This window comes from Alosa alosa, chromosome 5 (assembly GCF_017589495.1).
Source record: "Alosa alosa isolate M-15738 ecotype Scorff River chromosome 5, AALO_Geno_1.1, whole genome shotgun sequence".
Lineage (NCBI taxonomy): Eukaryota > Metazoa > Chordata > Actinopteri > Clupeiformes > Clupeidae > Alosa > Alosa alosa.
The window spans coordinates 24,271,686-24,298,804 of NC_063193.1; the positions used below are offsets into that span (position 1 = coordinate 24,271,686).

The following is a 27,119-nucleotide window of genomic DNA, read 5'->3' on the forward strand; positions in this document are numbered from 1 at the left end:
TTTCAATAGCTCAACTTCTTTATTTATCAAGTAGCTTAGCCAGACAAGCTACACTTTTCTTGTCATGTGAAATTAGCACAATTTAAAGTAGCTTCCTATGTAGTGAACTAGCCTACTGCTGTGTTTGTGTTAGGCTACTAATACATTTGACTGGGTGGTAGTTTTGTGTAGCGTTTTATTCATGGCAGAGTAACTGATAGTTTAGCTCACTAAAATTTCGAAGTAGCTTGCCCAACACTGAATTATTCACATGTCATTTACCCTAACAAGAATAAGATGCCTCTCAAATTCCTTTTCATTCATTTATTTATTATTTTGTATCTCTCCAGAACAACTGCCTTGTTCAAGAAGACTGTGAATGAACTGAACGGTCTCCTCACACCCCTGGAACTGAGGAAGGTGCAGCTCTTCATTGCAGTACTGCAGGGCATCTGCTACACTGTGACTGAATGTTTGATTTATGAGCTCCACCTTCATCACCTGCATTCGCCACTCTGTGTCCCATTTTCCCATCGTCTGGTTGACTCAGTCCTCTTTTATGGAGTTTACCCAGTTTACTATGCCATCTTATTTGCCCACCTGCTGTCTGAAGCACTTTTGTTCTCAGCCAAAGTGTACCCAAGCAATTTTAGCAAGGTGGGAACATACAAAATGACATGCACCAGTTGTTGAAATCATAGAACCAACTGCATGACGGTAACTCTGTCTCACTGAGCCTGTGAAGACACTCCCTGATTCTTTACTGATTGCAATGAACGGGTTGATCTTAGCAGTTTCTAAAATGTTTCTTAATTCCTTTTTATTTAATCTCTTCATTGGGGCTGGAACCTTTCTGTGAACTGTAAATAACAGATGCTGTTGATGAACCCATTGACACTGTACAAGTGACAAGTCACCTTTTTGTCTTGAATTGATGAACTGTTACACTTACTATGCCAAACCAATGTCTGTTTTTTAAGGATCAGAAACAAACCTACAAACTTGCACTTTACAATATTTATGGAACTTGTCTAACAAAATGCTGTTGATATTGAACCCAGTTACTCCATTTCCTTTATGCCACACCAATGTCTGTTCATCACTTTATTTTTGATGGCACTGAACTGAAAATGTTAATGGATTTTTTTCTGTAAATTTAACTCATTAAAACTTGTATCAAACCAGTTTTTGTCTATGCTGTCAAAAGTGGATTAGTTATGTTCCCAGTTTTTATATTGGATGTCCTCACTTTATAATATATCATATATCAGAATATTCTATTACTGTTAAGCCCACTATGAATATTAAAATACACACAACCATGTTTCCTGTATCATACAGCTTTTCTACTGGGAGGTTTACAACTTATTCTGAGTCAATTTACCCAAGTTTGTCACTAAACCACATAGGCCTACTTGGAATACCCCTCAGATGTCTGAATGGCACTGATCTCACTTAAATGTTTATGGAACCTTTCTGTGGACTGTGAATAATGCTGTTGATGATACTTTTCTGTCAACTGTGAACTATATTTAACTCATTAAACTTGTATCAAACTAGTTTTGTCTATGCTGTCAAACATGGATTATGTTCCCAGTTTTAATATCGGACGTCAGGTCACTTTATATCATATATCAGAATATTATATTACTGTTAAACCCATTATGAATATTAAAATACGCTAAATCATGTGTCCTGTATCATAGCTACATGTATGACCTTTGCAGCAAAAAAAACCGCGTGAGAATCTGTTCGGTATTCAGTGAAATATGATTAATTAAGTGCGCTGACAGCTCATCTCACCGGCCAAACAGATTACACTGAGTGGAGTGGATGACCGGTCCAAGATGGCGGCTCCAAATCTCGTCAGCGCTAGTAAGGAGTAGCGGTCGATGCGGCGTCTATGTATATTATGTCTATGGTTCTAATCATATACATAGCAAAGATTGGCTTAACAATCTTTGTACATAGTTCTAACGCTGACAGGTCACGTGTTTAGCGACAACGAATTTGTCCCCTTCCACTTGCCGTACTCTGCATCAGTCGCCAGTCGACATGAAGATGACTGAGGAAAACAAGAAGTCCACAATAACAGTGGAGGTCGTCCAGAACCTCATTAAAAAGAAAGATGAAATCGAGGAACAAATTAAAGCATACTACGATGTTCTTGAAGACGTGAGTTGGTTGTAAAGTTTACACCTTTACCTTGTTTCGTTAGTGACGTTACTTCTGCTAACGTTAGCTGGCAAGCAAGCATGGCTAATCGTAACGTAATCAGTATTGCGAACTGCTTCCATTTCAACTCCTATTGCGTTAGACAGACAGTGATTCTTATTCCCTCATAATATTTACAGTATTAATAGTTGGGTTAACTTAAGTGGAGTATCAAAGGCGGCGAAGTATAAGTAACAACAGCGTTAACAACCGCCTATACGTCTAAGCATTGATGACAAGTCTGCAGTTTTACAGACGGGGTCCACTCTCCGAAAAATCAATCTGGTACTGTAGATAGTTAACTTGATTGGTTTTTTATGGTTAGACACTGAAATGTACTCGTTTTTCCTCAGCAGGGAGGCGTCGGCATGGAGGGTTCTTTGGTTGACGTGGAGGGGTACCCGAGGGCAGATTTGGATTTGTACCAGGTCAGAACAGCCAGGCACAGCATTTCATGTAAGTGTTGTTCATTCCAGATAGCGCTTATCTGGACTTTCTTATGAGGAGACACAGCACTCAAAAAAATCCTCCATAGAAATGCATGGGGTTAGTTTGTAACGCCAATATGGCAGTGGTCTACACCAGAGAATGTCTAATAAGGGGAGAACTGCCACTTTCGGAAAACTTCCGGTTTCTGAACTGGTTGCAGTTCCTTTTGTGGTTCCACATGAGGGCGCTCGTCCACGAGTGCAGAATGCATGGAGGTCTATGGAGCTATACCCCTCAAAATCCACTTTTCTCGGGAAATATTTTTTTTCAAGTAATTTGAATATTGTATTCGAAAGGGGAGGCAAAGAAAATACACTTGGTGGAGTATTATATTTTTTAAAGTCACTTAATTGTTCTAAAAAGCCTTTCAAACGTGTCAATGATGTCACTCATTAGCACAATGCTAGCGTGTTATGGGCAACAATGACCCAAACTGTAAGAAATCAAAAGGACATAAGTACTCGTTCATTCAACTTTTGACCTATAACCCATGTTGAAGTTATACAAACTACAATCAAATCTGAGATTTGTCAACGACAATCAGGTGAAAGAGACAAATTTAGCCGTCTAGCTCCATTGACTCCCATTCATTCTGCACTCATGGCAATCGCCCCCAGTGGAAATCTGGTGGAAATACGGAGTGGCCAGGCTCTCCGTAGACGGGCTCTGTCTACACCGCCTCTTCAACGGTAAAAAAAAGTCGACATGTGATTACATTTTGCCAATCTTGTGGTGTGTTGTGAATTAGTGTTGTCATAATACCAAAATTATGACTTCGATACAATACCTGCCATAAATATCACGATGCACGATACTGAAACGATATTACGGCGAAATCCTAAGATATCTGGAAAAGAAAGGACTCATACCTCCTCCAAGTGTATCGAGTCATTTGTGTTGAATTCGGTGCAATTTTGTAGTGTGCAGGTCAATTCTGGGTTCTAAACTAACTACATTATTATTTTTATAGTCAGTAAAATAGTAGGCCTACTTTGTGTGAATAAGTCCTTTATTTTTTGTTATAGTTCATTTACATTGTGTTGTGTTTTGCCAATAAAGTAGCTTTAAATAGCCAAACTAGGCTAGATCAAGGTCAGTGTTGAAATTACTGCATGCATCACTGAATGCTATGCAGAGGGGCCTAATCTTTAGGCCATCTGATGTACAGTATAGGCTTCCCTAGGCCTTCCCGTGTTCATGGGATTTCTTTGACAGTTGCAAAGAGAAAAATGTGAGGATAGTCTTCTTTGCGCCCAGTGTACAAGTACAACGTTCCAACCACTCAGGTCTTCGTCAGATAGGCCTACCATTACCTGTTGCAATATGTCTGTGTGCATTCCTACATTAGCCTACGTCTATTTCTTTGATAACATGATTTGCTACCACGTAACAATAAGCCGCTATTATTATTACAGTGCATGAAAATGAACTTTTGAACAGTTTAACTTAGAAACTTCATTCAAACTTTGTAACGTAGGTCTTCAAACAGATCGGGTTGCTATGTCTTTTCAACTTTGAAACTTTTATACTTTTTAAACTATTAAAGAAAAACTTTAAAAATCCCCATAGACTTAACATTGCCGATTATGACCTCATAATACGGCCATTAAGCAATTAGAATCCTATGGCAGGTGTTCAGGTCAAAGATTGTTAAGGCGGAGCAAGATACTTCGTCGTAGTTCATGTCTATGGGCGCGAAATGGGGATCGAATCCTGTCTGCATAAAGAGGCGTGTCGATGACGTATTGACGAGCGTACGTTGCAACCGGCCAACAGCAGCTGCATAAATAACTGGCGCACACCTGATATAAGGTTGATTTTCTCCAGACTGGAATGCTCAAAAATGCTAAAAATGTACCTGAAATGTTCAGAAGGGTTTGAGGATCATGAAAACGTGCCCAAAATTCACATTCCTAAGTCTATAGAACCAAGACCTTAGCATATGTGGTGAAATTCTGAGCGATGCCCATAGACTTCAATGGAGCAGTCGCTGCCTCTGCTCTGCATAAAGGGGGATTTTGACCCCCCCTCGTGCGATCCGGGTTCCCGGAAGTGGCTCCTGATGAAACATCTTGCTCCGCCTTAACAATCTTTGTTCAGGCCACCTGCAGCCTCAGGCTTTAAGCATACAATCTGGGTCAATTAAGACTACACATCCTATTCAACTGTTTCCTCTGCCCAAAACTGTTTCAAAATAAAAGTCCTCACTACAATAATCCACTGTTAAACAATGTAACCCATTAAACTACTGAACTTTTTACATTCAACTTTTAAATGGTCTACTTTTAAACTATCATTAAACTATCTATCTATTAAACTAGCTGTCTATCAACAACTTTTAACTTGTCATCAACTATGTCAACACTTGTTATCAACTATGACTCCTACCCACTGTAGCTAGTTAGCATGGTTAGCATTGCTAACATTGTTAGCATTTTTAGCAAAACTGATAAAAATAATTAGCTAGGTTAGCTAAGTCACATGGTTAGCATAGTTAGCACGGTTAACATGCTAGTTAGCATAGTTAGCATAACAACTAAAAATTATTAGCTAGGTTAGCTAAGTCACATGGTAAGCATAGTAAACATGTTAGCATTGTTAGCATGCTAGTTAGCATAGTTAAGATAACTACTAAAAATGATTAGCTAGGTTAGCTAAGTCACATAGTTAGCATGTTCACATTGTTAGCATGCTAGTTAGCATAGTTCACATAACTACTAAAAATGATTAGCTAGGTTAGCTAAGTCACATGGTTAGCATAGTTAGCATTGTTAACATGTTAATTAGCATAGTTAGCATAACAACTAAAAATGATTAGCTAGGTTAGCTAAGTCACATGGTTAGCATAGTTAGCATGCTAGTTAGCATAGTTAGCATAACTATTAAAATGATAAGCTAGGTTAGCTAAGTCACATGGTTAACATAGTTAGCATGTTAGCATTGCTAACATAGTTAGCATGTTTAACAAAACTGCTACAAAACATTAGTTAAGTTAGCTAAGTAGCATGGTTAGCATAGTTACTATTGTTAGCATGTTTACAAAACTGCTAGAAAACGTTAGCTAAGTTAGCTAAGTAACATGGTTAGCATGTTAGCATTGCTAGCACTGCTATAAAACATTACCTAAGTAGCATGGTTAGCATAGTTAAAAATCTTAGCATAACTGCTAGCAAACATTAGAGCCATTCCAACTTTCAGTTATCGTCAAATATCTACCTATACACAGCCATTAAACCTCTAGGCGCCACTGTCGAGTTTACTCGACAAGATGCGGTACTGAATAAAACGGCCGATTTAGTCAAATAGGGTGTCATATTTCGTTCGACATCCACTCCACTAGGTGGCAGACATGTCATACATCATCCCCGAGTCCGAAAAAGGTCATGGTTTAAACAAAACTTTTGAGCTACAGCGCATTGAATCAGTGCGTGCAATACCGGAGCTAGTGTGCGTGTGAGCCACTTAGTCAGAGCGATATTGTCAACGTTAGCGAGTATTTGCATTAGATTATCGTCTAATGGCATCAAAAAAGTTTACCTGAAATGAAGTGTTGGGTCTTCTATTCGCGGACCCTGATTCTGAAGGGGAATATCTGCCTTCAGGAAATGACGGTGATTCGTTTAGTGAGGCTTCAGATCTGGCCATGCTGCTCGCATGGTGGAGGTGGTGACACGCTCTCTCCCTCTCCCACACACACACACACACACACATTAGGTCATGCATAGTCTATCACAAGATGATGGGAATGCCGGCCCTGTATGGATAGGGATAGGGAGTCATTAGTAGTATATTATCATGAACTATCTGTCAAAATAAGCCCCGCCCCCTGAAACGTCATAAATCACGTCATAACCACGCCTCCTTTTTATGCAAATTAGCCACGTGGTTGTCGCCACGTGTTTGTTATTGTTATTGTTTTGTGAGTCATGTGACAGTCATGTGACTGGTGTCAAACCCCTGGGCGGCCATATTGGATGTAAAGTCATGTGACAGTCATGTGTCTGGTGTCAAACAATGCCACGCCCCCTTGGCATCCATATTGGATGTAGTGTCATGTGACAGTCATGTGCCTGATGTCAAACCCCTGGGCGGCCATATTGGCTCCCAAACCCCCATGTGTGTTTTGTGGATAATGGGGAATCAGATAAACTTTGTAAGAGTTGTATATGTTTAGTGGTAAATGGGGATAGATATAAAGTGTGCTGCTAGCCCAGAGGAAAGAAAAATGTTAAAATGAGAGCTCCTCTCTTTTCTCAGTTGTTTCTCCTAGACAATAATGAGATCACAGTGATATAAAAATGAGATTATTGCTTTTGTCTCCCGCTTCTCAGGTTTGTCTCTGGAGCAAAAGAGTTAAGTTATCTCAGTGTAGACTCCCTTTAATATACAAATGAGATCTCAATATTTTAAATAATGCTCAGTGTTGTCTAATTTATACATCTCATATTTTACTCAGGCTGATCCACCAGAGAGCTCTCTCTGTAAACTCATGCAATTCTCATTTCAGATCATTTTGGTAAATCTCAGATTAGGCTCCATCAGTTCTGTAAAAGAGATCTCTTCACAAGCTTGAACCGTTCTCATTCTAGTCATCTCAGTTTAGTCCTTTTTTTGATTTACAAAAGAGATCTCAGCAAAGGCTTATACAATACTCAGACTTGCTCAATTTATATATCTCATATTTTTACTCAGGCTTATCCATCAGAGAGCTCTCTAAGTGAACTAATGTAATGCTCATCCAGAACTATTTGTTTTATAAATTAGTCTGATCTGTAAGAGCGCTAGCTGTTGTACAACAATTCTCAAATGATTTTCATTGGCTTATTTGTTTTAATTGCACATATTTTCAAGTTCACATTTGCAAACAGTAGGCCTAACCATGTGATGTGACCACCACACATGACGATGCTCTGACAGACCTCTGAAGTTCGCCTACAAAAAAAGCTACCATCTATGCCCATACAAGGAGATCACCTGTTAAATTCTCGCGCAGGGAGACGACTTAAATCGGAGACATGAGCGTTTTCCTCAACACACTTTTGTCCTCAACCTTCGAGTAGATATTATAATCAATGGTACGTGAAGGCGGCACAATTTGATTTTTGCTACCCCAGAGCTAACTTGCGACTTGTTAGCAAGTTAGAGAAATCAAGTTAGACTCCAGAGGTCTATGATGGTCGGACGTGACAAACTCGCGTGCAGAAGACTCCTACCAGAAAATGCAGTCTAGATTTGGCGCCCAGTGAAACCAAGTGAAACGGTGTGTGGGTATGAAGGATTGTGCAGAACTTGCCACCACGAAAACTCAGAGAAGGTACATTAACATTTTGGTAATTTGCTAACGTTCTTGCATATTTTTAGACTCAATATATAATTGAACAACCTGACGAAGCAGCACAGAAAGTTAGCTAGCTAGTTAATGTTAGCTACTTGTAAGTTACATCACTGGCTGTGCCGCTTGTATATAAAGCTAACGTTAGACAATTTAACGTTGCTAGCTTACTTTGCCTTATACAGCTTTAGTCTGTATGTTTTGAATGGTGTTAAGCCATGCTGTAGCCAAAATGCACGGAATTTTAAAATGTCTTTGGGATGTCAGTCAAGATAATGAAGCTAACGTTATTGCCACTGGTTTAAACTGGTTCCAGCTCAATTCCACTGAAAAGAGGCCGGCAGCTCTGGAAGACTACGCTAGACCATCAGATCAAATTGCTGAACAAACAGCGTACCAAAATGGTAAGTATATTTTCCCCCACAATATGTTCTCACTTTTGTTTAACATGCTATAAATTACAGCATATTGTAACAGGAGTGAAAGGGCATTCTTGTAACCCAGGTAAACTAGGAAGTAGCGTTGCTGCAGTGGAGGGATCGTGAAATAGGCAAGTCAGCATCTGCAGTCATGAATAACTTGCCAGTCAACATTTCTTTTGCAATTAATAGAATCTGTAGCATGCAAATCAAACCAGCTATTAGCCTAATATAAAACCATGATATATCTAGGTATGGTGAAGGGTATGTGATGTGGGGTTATCTATCTATCTTTTAATTACAAAGGCCAAGGGAACTTTATCAGGATGCATAGTATCCTGAGTCCATTCAATAACTGGCCTTTAAAAATAAAAATCTGCCTGCCTCTATGGGATTTATTAATTTACGATACCTGGTTCATTCACAAAGAATATTGGTGTGTTTAAAGGTTGGATTTTTTCCTCATTTTTTAATTGAGGCATTAAGATCAATTTCCAACAGATGATTTATTGTATTCCTCTGGTTGTCTTAACTTATGCACAGTTGATGGTTTTATAAAGACACCCCTACACCAATAAATAGTTCATGTAGACTGTCACACAATGGTAAGTGGAACATTGGCCACAGCTTGTAACAACTTCATTTTTTTACCATTCTTTATGTAGGGATGTGTACACAAGGATGTGTAACCTTGTGTAACTTTGTGTAACTTGGGAATTACAACAGAAAGGAACACGCTTTCAGCTAATCAAAATCAATGACTGAAAGTGTCAGTTTCAGAGCTATTATTACCACACTGATAGATTGATTTTGCTTTTTATTTGCAGCCTACGTTATGCACTGTGGAACGCTCTGCGGATGGACAGCTGTGGAATCCGCAAAGGTCAAGAAGGCTTTTGTTACGAGGGCTGGAGTTTCCAAAACATCCATGAAGCTGGGGTAATTTTCTCTTATTTTAAATTATTTCCAATTGTGGTGAGCATTATTGGTGGGCTTTTTATAAAGGGTAGACCTCTATTGCACTAAAATTATTCAACCTTTATACAGTTAACATCAAACTGTGTAGCTATGAAAGCTACAAAATCACATTGTCATAGAAATGATAGAGGCGAAATTTCCACTAGGTTTTATGAAGATATTTTACAGATGGGCTGAACATACATCAAAAGTAAAAAAAATGACATGGCCAAAATGATTAACTCACCAACAATATTTGTTGTATGGTGTATACCAGGGATCACCAAATGGTGGACCGCGATCCGAGTCCGGACCGTGACGTGATCCTATCCGGACCCAGACCATAATAGCCTAATTTAGATTTTCAATGAAGATTTCAAAGCTGCGCTAAATGTTTCGCTTGGTTAGGATAACAGCATTTACTTCAGGAGCTTCAGGAACCATCATTTCGCTTTGCTGCTACTCAGCCAGTGAAATCTGTGAATTCTGATAAAGTCGAAGTCAGTGAGTAAAGTAGCCTAGCCTACTATGGGGAAGAGACTGATAGCCTGAAACGAAATGGAGAGAGGAGACGGGACGAGAAACAATCAGATGGATATCTAAGTTAATGATAAGTAAGTTATTTTCAAATCATCGATTGCTCAAAGAGGAGGAAGCTAGACAGCGAGAACAGAGCTTTATATAACGATATGGGGGGCAATACCAAAAAAACTGTCACGTCCGTAACGCCAACTAGGCTAAATATGGATGTGACAGTTTTGCACAGAATTGCCCTGGACCTCTTCTATTCTGAGACAGGCGATTTTTAAAAGCCCAATTTGAAGCACCTCTACTAGACAAAGCATATTGAGCAAGCATAGGGTAGGCTAGGCCCATTCAACAGTGAACTGAGACCACAGAATATTTTTTTACGATTTAAGAAGGCAATATGATTGATCCACCACAATCTAGTTAAGCCGACATGCATTCACTGCCCAACAACGTGATGTTCCTGGGTTTCCAGGATTTCGGTCAACATAAAAAAAAAAAAAAAAATTAAATTAAACTTGCTGATTAATGGGTTCAAGGAACCAGCCTTGTCTCAGCTCAAATTTTATTTTAAGTTCACGTTAAGATCTTTAAAATAGCCAAGGCTACTCAGTTTTTCTCCCCAATCACTCTTATCTTGCCTTATTTCTCCTCATTTCGAATGTTGCTTTTTAGGCTACTTATTTTATTTCACATTAAACATTAGGCCTAGGCCTACAATCTTCTTGAATTTCCCCTTGGGGATCAATAAAGTATCTATCTATCTATATATCTATCTATCTATCTATCTATCTATCTACAACTAGGCTCCATCCATCCATCCTAATATTATATATACACAGTGGCGATTCTAGACATTTTTAACAAGGGTGGCACTAGTGAGGCACTGATTCAAGGGTGGCATGAGGCAAAACATCCAGATAAACAGAAACAGGCTCAAGATGTGAAATTAGCACAAATACATTAGGGAAACCAGATGCAAACACCATACTCATAAATTGAAGGACAAAAAAACACAAATACCTTACTCTCACATAAAATGTCTTTGTACTTGAATAAAATTTAATACAAACATATTAAAGTTAATTATCTAAGTTGTCTGTCACTGGGCTATGCTGTTCTAAAAAAAATTCCATCATGGGGACATTAAAATATAATCAATTTTATTATATTACTGTAAATGAAGATATACAAAATATACTCATCCAAGACATTTCCCCCACTCTATGGCCATCTATTTTTGTAGCTGTTACAATAATTTGACCTGCTTTTTTCTATTTGTTTATTTTCTCAAGAAACTTGGGTTGGTAAAGGAGTTATTGTTGCATGTGAGCAATTTCATCTTCCTGAATAACACAACAAGTCTGGGCAAATTCCATGTCTTCCGATTAGATGATTAATCATCAGTTTCTTGAGAACTTTAAAGTTCTCAAGAAACTTGAGGTTAGTATGAAGGAGTGTATTGTGGATGTGTGCAAACATTGTGCACGTTGCACATGGTGCAACTTCTTTCAGGGCAACCACATAACCGGTTCCATGTGTTTGAATTGGATGACTTCCATGTGTTTGAATTGGATGACTAAAGTTCTCAAGAAACTTATCTACCTGAATCTCAATATTCTGATCACAACAACTCTGGGCAAATTACAAGTCAACACCAGTGCTGCAATCACATCACCAAAAGTAGGTTATTGGTTTTACCAAAATAATTTGGCACTATTTTTAAACTACAAACCTATAAAGTATTTTGATACAAAATATGATGCCATTTTTTTCCAACTAAATAAAATAAAAATGACCACATACTATTTTGTATTTTACATACATGTATCAGACATACTGCCTATCCCTGGCTGTTGGCTGCAGCAACTCAAGCTAGGTAGTACTGATTGTTTTGTGTTTGTTTTGTGTTTATGTTAGTTTTGATCCAATTTGACAGCTTTGCTATGTTGCCCACCCAAAATTTCTACCAGCCCACCCAAATATAGTAGCCTAGCCTAGGTTAGAACCAGCCCTGCCCTGCATGGAGACATATTTTACGATAATAATGGAGAAAATGTTAGCAAAACTTTAGGTTTTGTTAACGGAATCTCCGACCCTCATTCATCTATTTTTGCAACAGCCCACATTCTGCCTTCAATCCAGCGAGACAAGTGAAATAAATGTTTTTTTTTTTTAAAGCTGTCATCGTCATAGGCACGATATTTAGGCTACCTCTGTTAAGCCTACACAAAGTTGCGTGATAAGGAGTATTTCCTGATCGGGAAACCTTTCGCTCCGCCAGTTCAATTGTGCCGCAGGCCAATAAAGGCAAGTGTGTTTGCCACTTACATTTCTGACGCCTGACACTTCACACTGCTGCAAGTGCATCAAGAAAGGTCCCGCCTTTACACCATGTTAATGGCCAATCGTGAGACTAGGATTTGGGGTGGCACCTGGGGTGGCCAATCAAATCTCAAGGGTGGACTGTGCCACCCGAGCCACCCTCTGGCTCAGCCCCTGTATATATATTATACATACATACATATACATAGCCTAAACATTATGATGCTCCGGACCTTTGCTTGAGGAAATTTTCCGTAACGACCTCGCTGAAGATTAATTGAATACCCCTGGTGTATACTGTATTTTCTGTATTTTGTTTTTGTTCTTGACAATTGTCAGTGTCTCTTGAGTGATCAGAGCTAAATGTTTTGGGCTAATTTAGATGTAATATTGAGTCATTGTCTTTGATTTACCGGATTGACCCTAAAGCACTCCTTGTTTACAAATCACTTAAAGGACGAATTGATCCATAGCTCTTGTTGGAAATCACTGTGTGCTGTTCATAGGAAAAGAAAAATGTGGCACAGCCAATTCTGAGTTATGGACAGGGAAGTATAGCCCAGAGCCGTATAGAAGTACTTTTTTTGGTATTCCTGACATAATGCAGGGTAGCCAAGGGTCTTAAAAGTCTTTAAACGGTCTTAAATGTCATGTTCCTTAATTAAGGTCTGAAAAGTCTTAAATTCCGTTGCCAAAGTCTTAATTTTTAAACAGGTCTTCAATTTTAATTATACTAGCCTGCAAGCAAGGTGAAATGGGGGAAAAAACTAGCCTGGCGGGCCATCCTATATCATTGAAATGTATAGTCTGGAATCGAGCCATTCACCTCGCTTAATCCAAGGGGCGGGCAGAGAATTGTCTTTCAAACTGCCTAGGCATGCAATAGGCCAGCGCTACGACCATATCCGTTATCCGGGTCGGCAAAACGGCAAATACATCCTTCTTCAAAGGAATGACTTAAGTGCATTGTGTTGCTCAACTTTCAAAGAAAAGCACAAGTCCAACTCCTCCAAAGTTGACGCCAACGCCGATTCAAACAACCGCTCTTCGTTTGCCATAGCCACCTTCCTTGTTGTTCACTGTCTCAGGACTGTCGCCATCCTGTTAAGCCCGCCTTAAGACTCTCTAACAAAATAGAGCGCTGTGATTGGATGACGCCCATGGCGCCAGCCAATAGAAATCCCTATGGTTTGATACTAGACGCACAGGCTGAGCAAATTAATTTGCCGCCGCTAGGGTGCGCCTCTAGATTTCTAGGATAGGAAAAACAACAACAATGTGAAAATTCAACAGGGGGTTGATTAACGTCAGAGATCGCCTAATTTAGTGTTGCATGGTGCACCGATACTACAAAAGTGTTGCAATAGCTATTAGCAGTTGTCACAATACCTAATTTTATTAGTATCAATACTTTTAAGAATGACCGTGTTCTTGTTTGTGTGCACAAGGCATGCTTCTAGTGCCTCCTCCCCAAGCCTGTGGCTGTCGTCTTTTCTCCTCACACACATATGCAGCTGTCGTGCCATAAACAGCTTAGACATGGCTGCTAGTTTAGCTTAAGTGATTCTGTGGTAACACATAATAATAGGCTAATATCAAGTTGATTTGCTCACTTGCACCTCTCATAACCTACCTAGGCTATGAGATGTAATGTAGGTCTACTATTGGGTTTAATGTCATTTAGAAATAGGCAGCTTAACTTTGCAAACTTTTACATCTGGAGAGAGCTCCTTGCTAACTAATTCTGCTAGCTCAGGTCATGTATGTCATTCGTAATTAGTGCTAAAATCATTATTGAACATGATCCCTTCTATGAACTTGATAGTTTTTTATTTACATTTATTTTATCTAATGACAGACAACAATGAATTGCATCCACATATCCTTATGCATTATGTGCAACTATTATTCACTAGCCTAAAACCGTGAGACTGAAGGCTACAGTAATTACTCACGTATTTCTTAAAGTGACAAACACTCAATTACACCTAGGCCTACACACCACATTAAAATTTGCCTAGGTGTAATAGTTTAAAAATAAATATTAAGTATTCAAATGACTAAATATGTTTAGCAATTAAGCAGATTAATAGTAATTATGCAGATTAAAAAATACTATACATTAACTGTACACTTTATATGAATTCGAAGGTATATGAAATAGAAACATATGAAATAAGCCATAATTTTCCGTGTGTGTGGAAAGAGTCAAGCAGAATCTAGGATGCCCACTGGTGTGAATGATAACACTATATTCAATATTACTGATGATGTCAAGGTGGTCTGGGCCCCCAAATCAAATACATTTTTTAAGAATTATCGAAGAAGTATCGAAATCGCAATTCTTGATGTGGTATCGGTATCGAAACAATAATTTTGGTATCGTGGCAACTACACTAGTCTAATTTCTTAGGATATGCGCAAACAATACTTTGGGTTTTCGCACCGGCAGCAATGAATCAACATAATCAGTCGAAAGGAGAGGACAGCACATCATGGGGAAGTGTTGTTTTAATTGTCATTATGGATTTGATCTGGTGTTTTACAACCGCATAATGGGTGTGATGTAGGTCTTAATTTTCATGTAAGTGGTCTTAAAAAAGTCTTATTTGGGGTGGTCAAACCTGGGGAAACCCTGTAATGGAAAGAAGATACCGAAGGCTTTTTTGCCATATTGAGTCAGCTTTACTTTCTTGTCCATAACTTGTCTAGGTTATGACACATTTTATTGTTCATTTTAGTGCCTGGTGAGCTAGAACAACAAGGCTTTGAATCAGTTTACACCAGATTTGCCCTTCAATGAGACTGTGTGACATGTTCCAGCAATACTCATCACTTAAACCTCACTGATCACAGGAGAAATGTTCCTGTTGAAACCCACTATCAGAACTAAACAAGGCAACGCTGCATTTAGTTGTTATGCGTTCTGACTATAGAGCCAGCTCCCAGATGACAAAAAAAATTGCCCAAATTACTTTTTTGACATCAGGACTCTGAACTAAACTATTTTCAGATGCCCATTTTTTTTTTACACTGAATAGGCTTAGTCCAACCAAAACAAGGTTTTGCCTAGTGGTAAGATGGATAGGGGTTAATCCTAGTCTGACAATACAGTTTACTCACTAGATGAGGTGAGGGAATTCAACAAACTTGTTTAAGCTTGACAAATATATCAATACAATCTGTTTTTCAATTGGGCAACATATAGCAAATGTGAGTGGTAGCTATCACATCCCCCATTCTGTGTTTAAGTGATTAATAAGGTGTGTCTGATCTTTGTGCTGTATCAAAATTCCCACAGTTATGAAAGCAGACGGTCAAACAAATGTCTTACTTTGTATTTTTGAGTGGCTCACAAACTAACAATGTTCTATTTTCTGCTCTTCTCTCCCTCCTCCCTTTGGTTGGTTCCACCACCAGGATAAAAGACGCAGATTGACCAGCCCACGCTTTCATCCACCATTGTACACAGTATGGCACGCTTTGGCACAAGTTCAGTTTGTTTATGTTATTGTTTATTAGTTCATTCCTCTATGTTGTATGATTTATAGATAGACTTAAATTGTCATTGTGCAGTTGGTCCGTACAATGCAATTTGCTTGTGCAGCTTTTAAAAATAATACTCACATACACACTCACACACACAAAAAAAAAAAAAAATAAGAATACACAATTTTTAAAAAGAACATATCAAGGCATTAACATGCTTCCATTGCTTGAAGTCCATTTTAAAGTGCAACTGTGCAAGCTCCCATTGCTTAAAGTCCATTTTTAAAGTACAACTGTTTTGCTTTGTTTTATAAAATAAAAGTTTGAAATGCTATGGAGTGCCCTATTTTTTTACTGATATCTCAATTGTAACTCCTACTTCTCAACAGTTTCTCATTGCAATGTCTCCTCATTTGCTCTATTATTTCTCCTAAGGAGAAACAAGTTGTAAATGAGACTACACTCAAACATATAAGAGATCTCCCCGTGATTTCTCCTGCTTCTCAAACTAATATCTCTTATGTGACTCCATCTGCTCTATTATTTCTCCTAAGGAGAAACAAGTTGTAAGTGAGACTACACTCAAACATATAAGAGATCTCCTGTACTTCTCCTGCTTCTCAAACTAATATCTCTTATGTGACTCCTACTTGTCTTATTGCTATGTGTCTCATCTTTTGCTTGTTTTATTTCTCAAAATTAGGAGAAATAATTGTGACAAAAGTAATACTTAAATGATCCTTAAAAGAGAATCACCATTTTGCCTCCTTAGCAACAGAAGGGATACAAATGAGAAGCAAAAGTTTCCTCTGGGAGCATAGCCGTTAACCTGTTTAGCATGTTGTTAGAGGTTCTGGTTGAAAAAATGTGTTAGCTATAAGTTACAAGTGCTAACCAGTAGGCCACGGCTTTGTCCGGGCATGTCTCTGAGTGTGTTGTTTGAGCCCCTTTCATGTGGGGGTCTGCCTACTACCTACGCACACTAGTGCTGATAACATTGTAAAAGATCTGTTTATGAGTAGTGACGTCTGTATGCAGACACCTGGTTATCTATAAACCCTTTTTGTAGTGGGTGTGTTTTGCCCCGGCATGTCTCTAGGATTGAGATTATAAAAGCTGTGGGTGATGTATAGCTATCATTGTTAGCAGTGATTTTGAACAGAACTTACCATGGCTGACATGATTGAATCGGCAAAATCAAAGAGACGGATTACACTCACGCCTGTTAGCTTAAGCTATCGAATCCTGAAATGACTTATGCACCGCAAAGGAGGAGACCTGAAACTTTTGTTAATTTTCTGAGTAAACCTAATGATGGCGTGGAATACCAATGGTTGTTGAACGATGGGCATAGGAGGCTATGTTTTTGACAAGGAAGATCGCGAGTGTGAAGCTATACGCTTTGACATCTCCGGATTTGGCGTTTTCAGACGACATGGCGCACATTTCATTTTGTGATGCAGATTGGGTGATGTTTAGGGACTCTTGGAAGGATATTGTACAGCCTGCTATGGACAGTCGCTACACAGCATCATGGAATAGTCCAGCCTATATCAAGTCATATGATAGGGTCTCAAACAATACACTCAGAGACATATCCTGACCCAACACCTCCTCTACAAAGTGAGGGGGTTCATAGACCCCCAATACATACATACATAATTAACCACTGTGTTTGTAATCAGTTAAGCAGTACGTCTCCGGCTAGCCTGTTGTTTGATGAGCCACATGTAAGGGGCTTCAAACAATAAACTCAGAGACATGTCTGGGCACAACACCACCTCTACAAAGTGTGGGGGCTTCTTAGACCCCCAATACATACATACATACATTAACCACTGTGTTTGTAATCAGTTAAACAGTATGACTCCGGCTAGCCAACTATATGATAAGACACATGAAAGGGGCTTCAAACATCACACACAGTGACATGCCCGGGCCCAACACCTCCTCCAGGCATAGACCCATTTGGTCACACACACACACACACACGACCCCATGATTCTAGTTATAAAAATTACAGTACATGGGATTTGGCTGACACCTTTTAACCAAAGCCTAGCAATAAATGGTAACCAATTTAAACTTTTTTTTTTTTTTTTTTATTTTTTAGTCCATATCTCTCAACATCTCTAGGACTTATCAAAAAATAAAAGTAAACTTCATACTACTCTCAGCCATTAATATAGTTGCTAGGAGTGGGGGTCGAACCCACGAGGATACAAACATCCATTTGATCTTAAGTCCAACGCCTTAACCACTCGGCCATCCTAGCAGCACACTTTTGTATTTACACCCATTTACCACTAAACATATACAACTCTTACAAAGTTTATCTGATCCCCCATTATCCACAAAACACACATGGGGGTTTGGGGCCAATATGGCCTTCAGGGTTTGACATCAGGCACATGACTGTCACATGACACTACATCCAATATGGATGCCAAGGGGGCGTGGCATTGTTTGACATCAGGCACATGACTGTCACATGACATTACATCCAATATGGCTGCCCAGGGGTTTGACACCAGTCACATGACTGTCACATGACTCACAAAACAATAACAATAACAAACACGTGGCGACAACCACGTGGCTAATTTGCATAAAAAGGAGGCGTGGTTATTACGTGATTTATGACGTTTCAGGGGGCGGGGCTTATTTTTGACAGATAGTTCATGATAATATACTACTGTCATTATCTCTACAGCAAAAGGCCTGCTACATAAAAAAAAAAAAATGTCAGCCATTTATTAGTAATGATTTACACTGTTGATTTGCTATCTATTTCCCTGATCATTTAGGACATACACTATGTGTTCCTTTTTGTGTGTTCATGTCCTTGTGATGTGTGTGTCTTTGTCAGCTAAGAAAAAACATCAACAAAACAACAAAAAGAAAAAAAAATACTAACATTGTCTCTTGTCTTGTCTCGTCATCTCACTCCTGATCTGTGCCTTGCCGTGGCAAATGAGCTTTTGAACTATGCCCCATACATGGTATCAGAGTGCCTACTGTATGTAGTAAATGGAAAATCTCTACAGCAAAAGGCCAGTCTACCGCTACATGCATTTGGTTTGTTTCGCCATTTATTAGTAATGATTTACACAGTTTGTTCACTACTTACTATTTACCTGAGCATTCAGTATTGTGCAATATAGCATACAGAAGGTGAGGGACATTTTGGGGAAAGAAGTGGTGCATTTTATCATTCAAACATGACTTTTCATGAAAATTCTATAATCCAAGATGGCCGCCACCATATGACGTCATAATATGCAAATTAGATATAAACATTTAATCTCTACATAAACTTTGGGTCATCCTTAATATTTCTCTAATTTACAGAAAGTCTCTATCTCTTATCACTTTTAAGATATAGCCTTTTGAAATGAAGATGTCAAAATTGATCGTTTCGGAAAAAAACCTCTGGCGCCTAAAGGGTTAAACTATTTGAATATCAACATTCATTAAACTTCCAGTCTGTCAACAACTTTTAAACTATTTATCTTCAACTTTTAAACGGTCTACTTTTAAACTATCTATTAAACTAGCTGTCTATCAACAACTTTTAAACTATCTACATTCAGCTTTTAAACAGTCTACTTTTAAACTATCAACTTTTATTAAGCTATGCAACCACCATGTCTATCCTAGCATCACCGTAGTAACCATCTCTATTATCTGTTTTAACTATACATGATATTTTACATCACAACTTTAGCATTTTCATGCACTGGTAATTCCTTGGAATTGCATTTCTAGTTAGGACTCAACACGCTTTGGTGGTATTATATGCTGTGGGCTTTAATTAGCGCATTTCGGGTATCCTATATCTGGGCAATACTTATTGAACAAATTGCAGTCTACATGCCATGACAAATATTACCAGTAGTACTGACCGAACATGAAATAGATTGTTTACAAGTTATGGTAATGTTATTCTGGCGTGAACATTGCGCTTTCATCACGTTAGCACTTTATGATTACAGCTCGTTATGTCTCGTCAAAATGATTACAGCTCGTTATGTCTCCTCAAAATTCATTGATGAAGGAAGGTTCGCTTTATCCCAGAGAACCATACTCGTTTCACTTAGGCTAGACTAAAACAGAAGAGAAGAACTTGCCACTAACCATGTAGTCGTGTTTTCTATAGCATATTCGTTAACCTGTCGTTCTTTGAACAAAAATGTTGGGATATGTCTGCGAGGTGTTTAGCCAAGTTCCATGCGTAGCCTACTGCTTTTAAATGACTTTGAAACATATTTCACAAACGGGCCTCTGTGTACCTGATGGGTTGCCTTCACTATTCGCGATGTATCCGAAATAGTTGCAGATTTCACTTCACCTTTTGTTTTATCCACAAGGCCGAGGACGGTCGGCAAAGAACTACTGTATGTTGATGTTGGCTGCGCACTCACTCACTCACTCAGAGCTGCCTGCTTGACACGCCCACTTGCCTAGATGCGTGCAAGGAGCAGTGAGAACAGCAGTTCACGCAGACACAGAACGTTAATTTTAATAAAGTATCGATTCTAAAAACGTCGAAAATCGTATTGTTTTTTGCCTGAAGGCATCGTGATACCTTTTTAGTATCGATACACCGTGCAACACTATTGTGAATACATCGTGCCAATCATGTGTTGCCGCTGAAGCAAGGTTGGTGTCGTGAAGCCTTGCGCACGCGCCTTTCTTCCCGAATAGACGCCCGAAAAGGGCCCAAAAAGCGTTGCAATGTGGCCGCCGAGTATAAGTATATATACTCTTTTGATCCCGTGAGGGAAATTTGGTCTCTGCATTTATCCCAATCCGTGAAATAGTGAAACACACTCTGCACACAGTGAACACACAGTAAGGTGAAGCACACACTAATCCCGGCGCAGTGAGCTGCCTGCAACAACAGCGGCGCTCGGGGAGCAGTGAAGGGTTAGGTGCCTTGCTCAAGGACACTTCAGCCGTGCCTACTGGTCGGGGTTCGAACCGGCAACCTTCTGGTAACAAGTCCTAAGCGCTAACCAGTAGGCCACGGCTGCTCCACAATGAGTGGATGGACTTGCCTAAAATAACTTTATCACTTAGTTGAAGGGTTTTCTTGAGTAGGCTGTACATGTCCAGCGGAGGCAGACATCTCGGGTTCAGAAAGGAAAAGTCCTGCCAAATGTTTGATCCAACCATTAAAGCTGCAGTTGGCAAGATTTTTTTTCTTCATATTCACTGAAACCGACACAATGCTCTGACAGAACAACATAAATCAGCCGGTTTTAGAAAAAAACCTGCACTTCTACCTCCACCTAGAGCCTGTTATTTGTTTTGCAAAAATCCACAGCTCCCGGTTCTTTTGGTCCAATCAGAGCAGGGCTGTGTAAGATCTGACTGTCAATCACAGTTGGGTAGTGGGGAGGGGACATGAGGGGTAGTGGGGGAGGGACATGAGAGTTGTAAACATTCAACATTTTGGCTAAGTCCCCTCAATCTGTCAGACTTGCCAACTGCAGCTTTAAGTAAACCAGCTGATCCAATTAGCAGCCAGGTAGGTTAGCTAAATAGTGAATCATCTACGTTAAGTGTGCAGACAGAAGGAATACATGGCAGGACTTTTACTTTCTGAACCCGGGATGTCCGCCTCTGGTGCATCTATGGATAAATACTATTTAAATATGTGCAGAATTAATGTTGGCATTGTTTTCCTGACATTGCCTGGATGGCAGTATATGTTGCTCAAAACCTGTACATCATTCAGAGTGTATTGTGCTTTGCCAAATGTGCAAGATGCCCATGCTGTAGGCACTAATGCTCCTCCACACAGTCATAGATGTTGGGTTTCGAACTAAGCACTAAAACAAGTTGGATAGGTTGGATACTTGGATAGGCCCTCTCCTCTTTAGCCCTCACAATTATTGGCACCCCTGCTTGTAATACCTTCTTAAGCCTCCCTTTCCCAATAAAACAGCTTGTAATATTCTCCTATGACACCCCATAAAGTTGGAGAATACAAAGCAAGGGATTTAAGACCGTTCGTCTTTACAAAATCTTCCCAGGTCGTCCAGATTCCTAGGTCCACACTTCTGCATTCTCCTCTTTCACTCACCCCACTCTTTTTCTATGGAGTTTAGATCAGGGGACTGAGGTGGCAATGGCCAAAGCTTGATTTTGTGTTCAACACCACGTTTGTTTTGATTTGGACATTTGTTTTGGTTCATTGTCCTGATGAATGATCCAATCAAGATCAACTTTTAGTGTCTTGGCAGAGATTGATTTCCTTTTCCATAATAGCACAGCCCCTCCACCATAGTTCTCATTAGGCATGGGGTTCTTTTCAGTATAGCCATTCTTCTACTGTATGTGCTCCAAACACACCTAAAGTGTTCCTAACCAAAGAGCGCAATTTTAATTTCATCTGACAATAGTATAAGTATACAGTACTCTTTTGATCCCATGAAGGAAATTTGGTCTCTGCATTTATCCCAATCCGTGAATTAGTGAAACACTCAGTTAGGTGAAGCACACACTAATCCTGACGCAGTGAGCTGCCTGCTACAGCGGCGCTCGGGGAGCAGTGAGGGGTTAGGTGCCTTGCTCAAGGGCACTTCAGCCGTTTCTACTGGTCAGGGTTTGAACCGGCAACCCTCTGGTCACAAGTCCGAAAGCCCTAATCAGTAGGCCACGACTGCCCCATAACAATTAAGTAATACATATCCATGGAACCTCCACTTTCTTATTAGGCATGGGATTCTTTTCTTTTCAGTATAGTCATTCTTCTATTTATGCCAAACACACCTAACGTATTTCTAGTCAAAGAGCGCAATTTTCATTTCATCTGACAATAGACCACACTTCCAGACAAAGTCACTGTACCATTCAGTAACTCCTGCTGTTTACATTGGTAATTAAATGACTGGACAGGCTTTTACCTAACCTGACTCTCGCCAGATGAATTTCGTTCCGCCTAGCTCCACTCATCCATCTGGGACCAATCCATTGGAGTGTTGCTTCAGAAGGCTGGGCCTAATCAAAAAATGCTTGCATATGATTGAATAAGCCACTTGTCCGTCATCTATTGACGTGCTACTTCAACCACTCACATCAAAGCCAATCCGTGACTCTGATAACAGTCTCACAGTCGCTTCTACACTATGTCACATCTATGAAACTGCCGCCCTTCATCCTGATTGGCTGTACCATAAAATCGGGTGCAGAAATCACTCTCAATGGAAGACGTCCCAGATGGATGTGAGTGAAGCTAGGCGGAGCTAAGCGGAACGAAATTCATCTGGCGAGAGTCAGGTTAGCTTTTACCTGGCATGCCCTCTAAATAATTTATTAGCTGTGAGGTCACTTTTGAAGATTTTTTTGGGGACTTGGTGACCCCAAGATGATACCTTTGTCCATAACTCTCCAACACTGGTTCTTTTGGAATTTTTTGCCTGTCTTACCATCCTCCATACTGTACGTGGGGGCAAGATAACCATTTCCAGATGATTAGAGCCTTTTAATCATTGTTTTAACTAAATATAGGCACTAAGTACCTAGTTGTCATAGACATTCTCTGACTTACAAATGTCAAAACACTTTCTTTTTATTTAAATTTAGTGTATTCCCGTCCGATGTTGAAAAATTACTAGAGGATGTAGCCTCTGTGTGACTTTATTTTCAAAATAAAGTCAAGAACTACTTCTGAAAGTTCACAGACACTCTGATAAATTGAAATTAGATAGGAAAATGCTTCTGTTAGGTTTTTTATATAAGATTTTTCAGGGGTGCAAATAATTGTGAGCAACGTGTTTTAGTTAAAAATATTTATTTCTTTATAAGATTTTCCTTTTTCTCAAAATAAATGTCCTTCCTTCAAGGTTGGATTTGTTCCATTCTGAGTTTACAATAAATCACCAAAAGATTATTTTTTATACCGGTTTTTAGTCAACTTTAGCAGAGGTGCCAATAATTCTGGAGGGTACTGTAAGATGGTGGTGTTTTCTGTGTCATGTTTCAATACAATTTTAGCTACAATTTTGGTTGCAGTTTTTGGATTGAGTATCAAACTGTGCACATAGACAATGGTTATCAGAGGTTTCCTGAGCCCATACAATGACAGGTCTGGTGTTGATGCAGTGCCATCTGAGGTCCAAAAGACCACTGCCATCCAATTTGTTTTTCAGTTTTTTCCCTTGTTTGCAAATATTTCTCTGGATTCTCTGAATGTTTTAATAATATTATGTCCTGTAGATAGTGAATTTCCCAAAAACTTCACAATTTCATGTGAAGTTTTTGGGAAATTCACGGGTTTACACAGTGTGATGAATACCCCTACATCTTTACTTCTAAGAGACCTTGCCTCTCTGGGACGCTCTTTTTCAAACCCAATTGTGTTGTCAGTTACCCTAATTAGTTGTGAAACATTCTTCCTTTTGTTTTCTTTATCATTACACAAGTTTTCTAGCATTTTGTTACCCCCGTCCCAACTTTTTTTAAAACATGTATTTTCCATGAAATAGTAAAATTTTAAATTTTCATTTCGTTTTGTGTCTGTGTTCTTTTTGCAACTTAATATGAGTTTAAAAGATTTGCAGATTATTACATTCTGTTTTTATTAACATTTTACACAACGTCCCAACTTTTTCTGTTTTACGGTTGTAAATATGGGATGGGATAGGATTACATGTTTGTAACAGGAAACATTTAACATTGGCTCACTTGTAGAGATGCCACTCAATGAAATGACCTTTGACTGCTACATGAGTGGATTTGCTAGCCCCCAGAGGATGTATGGTTTCTACAACCTAAAAGATAGTAAATGTAGATGCACCGTACCTATGTGTTCAGGTCTGCAGAACGACCACAAGGATCTGATGCTGGAGATTGAGGCTGCCTTGCACCAGCTGCATGCGCACGAGCGTGCAAAGCGGGAGCATGACCAGCAGGAGGCGCAGGAGGAGGCCATGGAGCAGGAGAGGACACTGCCTCCGGCTTTCGCACAAGTCGACCATGTAACGCAAGGCTCACCAGCCAGCCAAGCTGTGAGTCTCAGGCCAACACACAAACTGTGTAAAGAGTTATTTACATGGTCAACACAGAGAGTATACAACAGTCTCACTTTTTTGTAGTTTGAAGGAGCTATGTGACATTCTGTGGGATTTTATCTTGAATGCAGCCATGCAGCACTGTGGATAATTCAGCAGCCATACATGGTACAACGTACAACAAGACCGCTGGCCCAATGCTAGATGGTTTTCATGTTAATTTTCAGTGGACCTGAACAAGAGAGCATAAGGCATTTTTGACATTATATCAAAATGGTTGTTTCTTCATTATGCTGCTATTTTAGTGTGTCCTAAAAGTGGAAATAAGGAAAGTACTATAGTTTGATTGAGATCAGCATCTGAATGTTTTCAATCAATGATCAATAATCAAGTACAAACTTTTGCAGGGATTACGAGTTGGAGATGAAATAATTGAGTTCGGCTCAGTCAACCCAGGAAACTTCCAGAATCTCCAGAACATTGCCTCGGTGGTACAGCACAGCGAGGGGGTAAGGCAATCTCAAAGTGCACATGATGGGATGTTTGCTGTGATGCTAGTAAAACATCATCATATATGCTTAGATGGGAATAAGCTTATCAAAATGTGCACATATGAGCTTAGGTTTGCCCTGGCCATGACTTTCACATATAAGGCCACCTTGGCCACCACTATCCCTAAACACTAGCTGTTACAGCTGCCACACTGTTGGAAGAAAGAATGCTGGTGTATGGCAGGCTTGTGCAAAATTCCAGAATTGAATTGAAACTGGCTCTTAAATTCCAATTCAATTCTTGAATTTCACTTGCATTTCAATTGAGGTAGCAAACAGGAAGCAGAATTACAATTCGAATTGTGCACAACTCTGGTGTATGGAATGTGAAAATCCAGCGTTTACCTCAGAATAAAGGATTGAGTGTCGTGTGCTCTGCATATATTTCAGAAGTCCCTTAGTGTTGCTGTGGTCAGAGATGGACAGCGGGTCCAGATAAGCCTGGTACCCCAGCGTTGGTCGGGACGAGGACTTCTGGGGTGAGAATTTCTCTCTCGTTCTCTCTCTCTCCCCCAGCCCCCAAAACACACACACAAACAAAGCACTTGAAATACTCATGTTAATTAATGGTCCACACATCTGATAGTCACCCCCCCAATAGCCTCTCAGTCCCTCTGTCCCTTTCTATACTCCTCTTCCTGTGTCCACAGATGCAACATTCAGCCACTTCGTAGATGACACAAAGGAGTCACAAGGCGATGGAGACCTGAAACCTGGCAACTTCAACAACCTCAGTTCAGTTGCATCACTGTGTACATATTTTCTTTTCAAGTCTTTCTGAAAAATATTGTTACTCCATTTGCCCAATATGGGTTTGCTGGCAACTGTCAAGTATAACAAATAACAAGGACTAAATTGCAGCTTTTGTAATAATGTAAAGATTGGTGAATTGGTGAGTAAAGGTCACATTGCAGACATTTGTTTCCTTTCTATGAGAAACTCTTAGCCATGTGTGCTCTGCCCAGGCCTCAGGTAATCAGAAGTATATATTACAACCCCCTCTCCAAAAAACACTGTAAAATGTGAATGAAAACAGAATGGAATGATTTACTGACCCCCACCCCCTGTCAAGGTATGCACTTTCATTGTCACCCCAGGGCCGCGAATCGTACCTTAATAAATTAGTCTTGGCTAATGGCGATTGTCTGCCTGATCCTGAGCTAATAACAGAATGGGTAGAGATGTATTGGCCCGCCATATACTGTACGACTATCTGGGTGACAAGCCCAGTGTGTATACACGTGAAACGTCAGGGGCCCTTGTAGCCTAAATCATTCCATTCTGTTTTCATTCACATTTTACAGTGTTTTTTGGAGAGGGGGTTGTAATATATACTGGTTATGGTACAGTATGTTTCCATTATGTGACAGCCTACAAAACAGCAGACTAAATTATAAGTGTGATATGTAATGTAGGCTACTCAGCCTATCCTGTTTCTTTTAGGATAAAAGGTCATTCTTCATTCATTCTGGATCCAAGCTGTTATACAGTTATGTGCAAAATAGGATCCAAGTCAGGATCCAAGCTGTTATACAGTTATGTGCAAAATAATAGCAGTGTGTTTAAAACAACAGAGAAAAAGTTCCATGTTCCTAATACCATTTATTTCCATACATACAAAGGCACTAGGAGCAACACGCATTCAATTCCAAATGAAAAAATGAACAATTTTTTTTTATGACGATGAAGAAAAAGAATATAAGGTTGTTCAAATAACAGGATCTGCATTTTCATTTACAAACTGGAATATTTACTGTATAAACTGAATTTAGTTGTATAACCATTATTTCTGATCACTGCTTTACATCTGTGTGGC

General features: G+C 39.5%; 1 protein-coding gene and 1 non-coding gene across 3 annotated transcripts; one reads left to right on the top strand and one right to left on the bottom strand.

Annotated features, from left to right (window-relative positions):
* The first annotated feature begins 1,931 nt into the window (after nt 1–1,931).
* Nucleotides 1,932–26,218, top strand: psmd9 (proteasome 26S subunit, non-ATPase 9). Of its 2 annotated transcripts, none has more exons than XM_048244639.1 (6): nt 1,932–2,154; nt 2,547–2,649; nt 24,556–24,749; nt 25,160–25,261; nt 25,694–25,782; nt 25,954–26,218. In XM_048244639.1, the coding sequence occupies exons 1-6, from the start codon at nt 2,035–2,037 to the stop codon at nt 25,979–25,981; spliced, it is 636 nt and encodes a 211-aa protein (XP_048100596.1). In that variant the 5' UTR covers nt 1,932–2,034; the 3' UTR covers nt 25,982–26,218. The 2 variants fall into 2 exon arrangements, with proteins under 2 accessions (XP_048100596.1, XP_048100597.1); XM_048244640.1 differs by having other exon boundaries at nt 1,934–2,154; nt 2,550–2,649.
* trnal-uaa lies at nt 17,923–18,007 on the bottom strand. The gene has a single exon. It is a non-coding gene; the product is annotated as a tRNA-Leu (tRNA).
* Nucleotides 26,219–27,119: the final 901 nt, after the last annotated feature.

What these genes read in the sequence shown, in the direction of transcription:
- psmd9 (XM_048244639.1), top strand. Translation starts at nt 2,035, where the DNA reads ATGAAGATGACTGAGGAAAACAAGAAGTCCACAATAACAGTGGAGGTC. An exon ending in AGCCAGGCACAGCATTTCAT is followed by an intron (nt 2,650 to 24,555) that starts GTAAGTGTTGTT and finishes CTATGTGTTCAG; the next exon opens with GTCTGCAGAACGACCACAAG. An exon ending in GCTCACCAGCCAGCCAAGCT is followed by an intron (nt 24,750 to 25,159) that starts GTGAGTCTCAGG and finishes AAACTTTTGCAG; the next exon opens with GGATTACGAGTTGGAGATGA.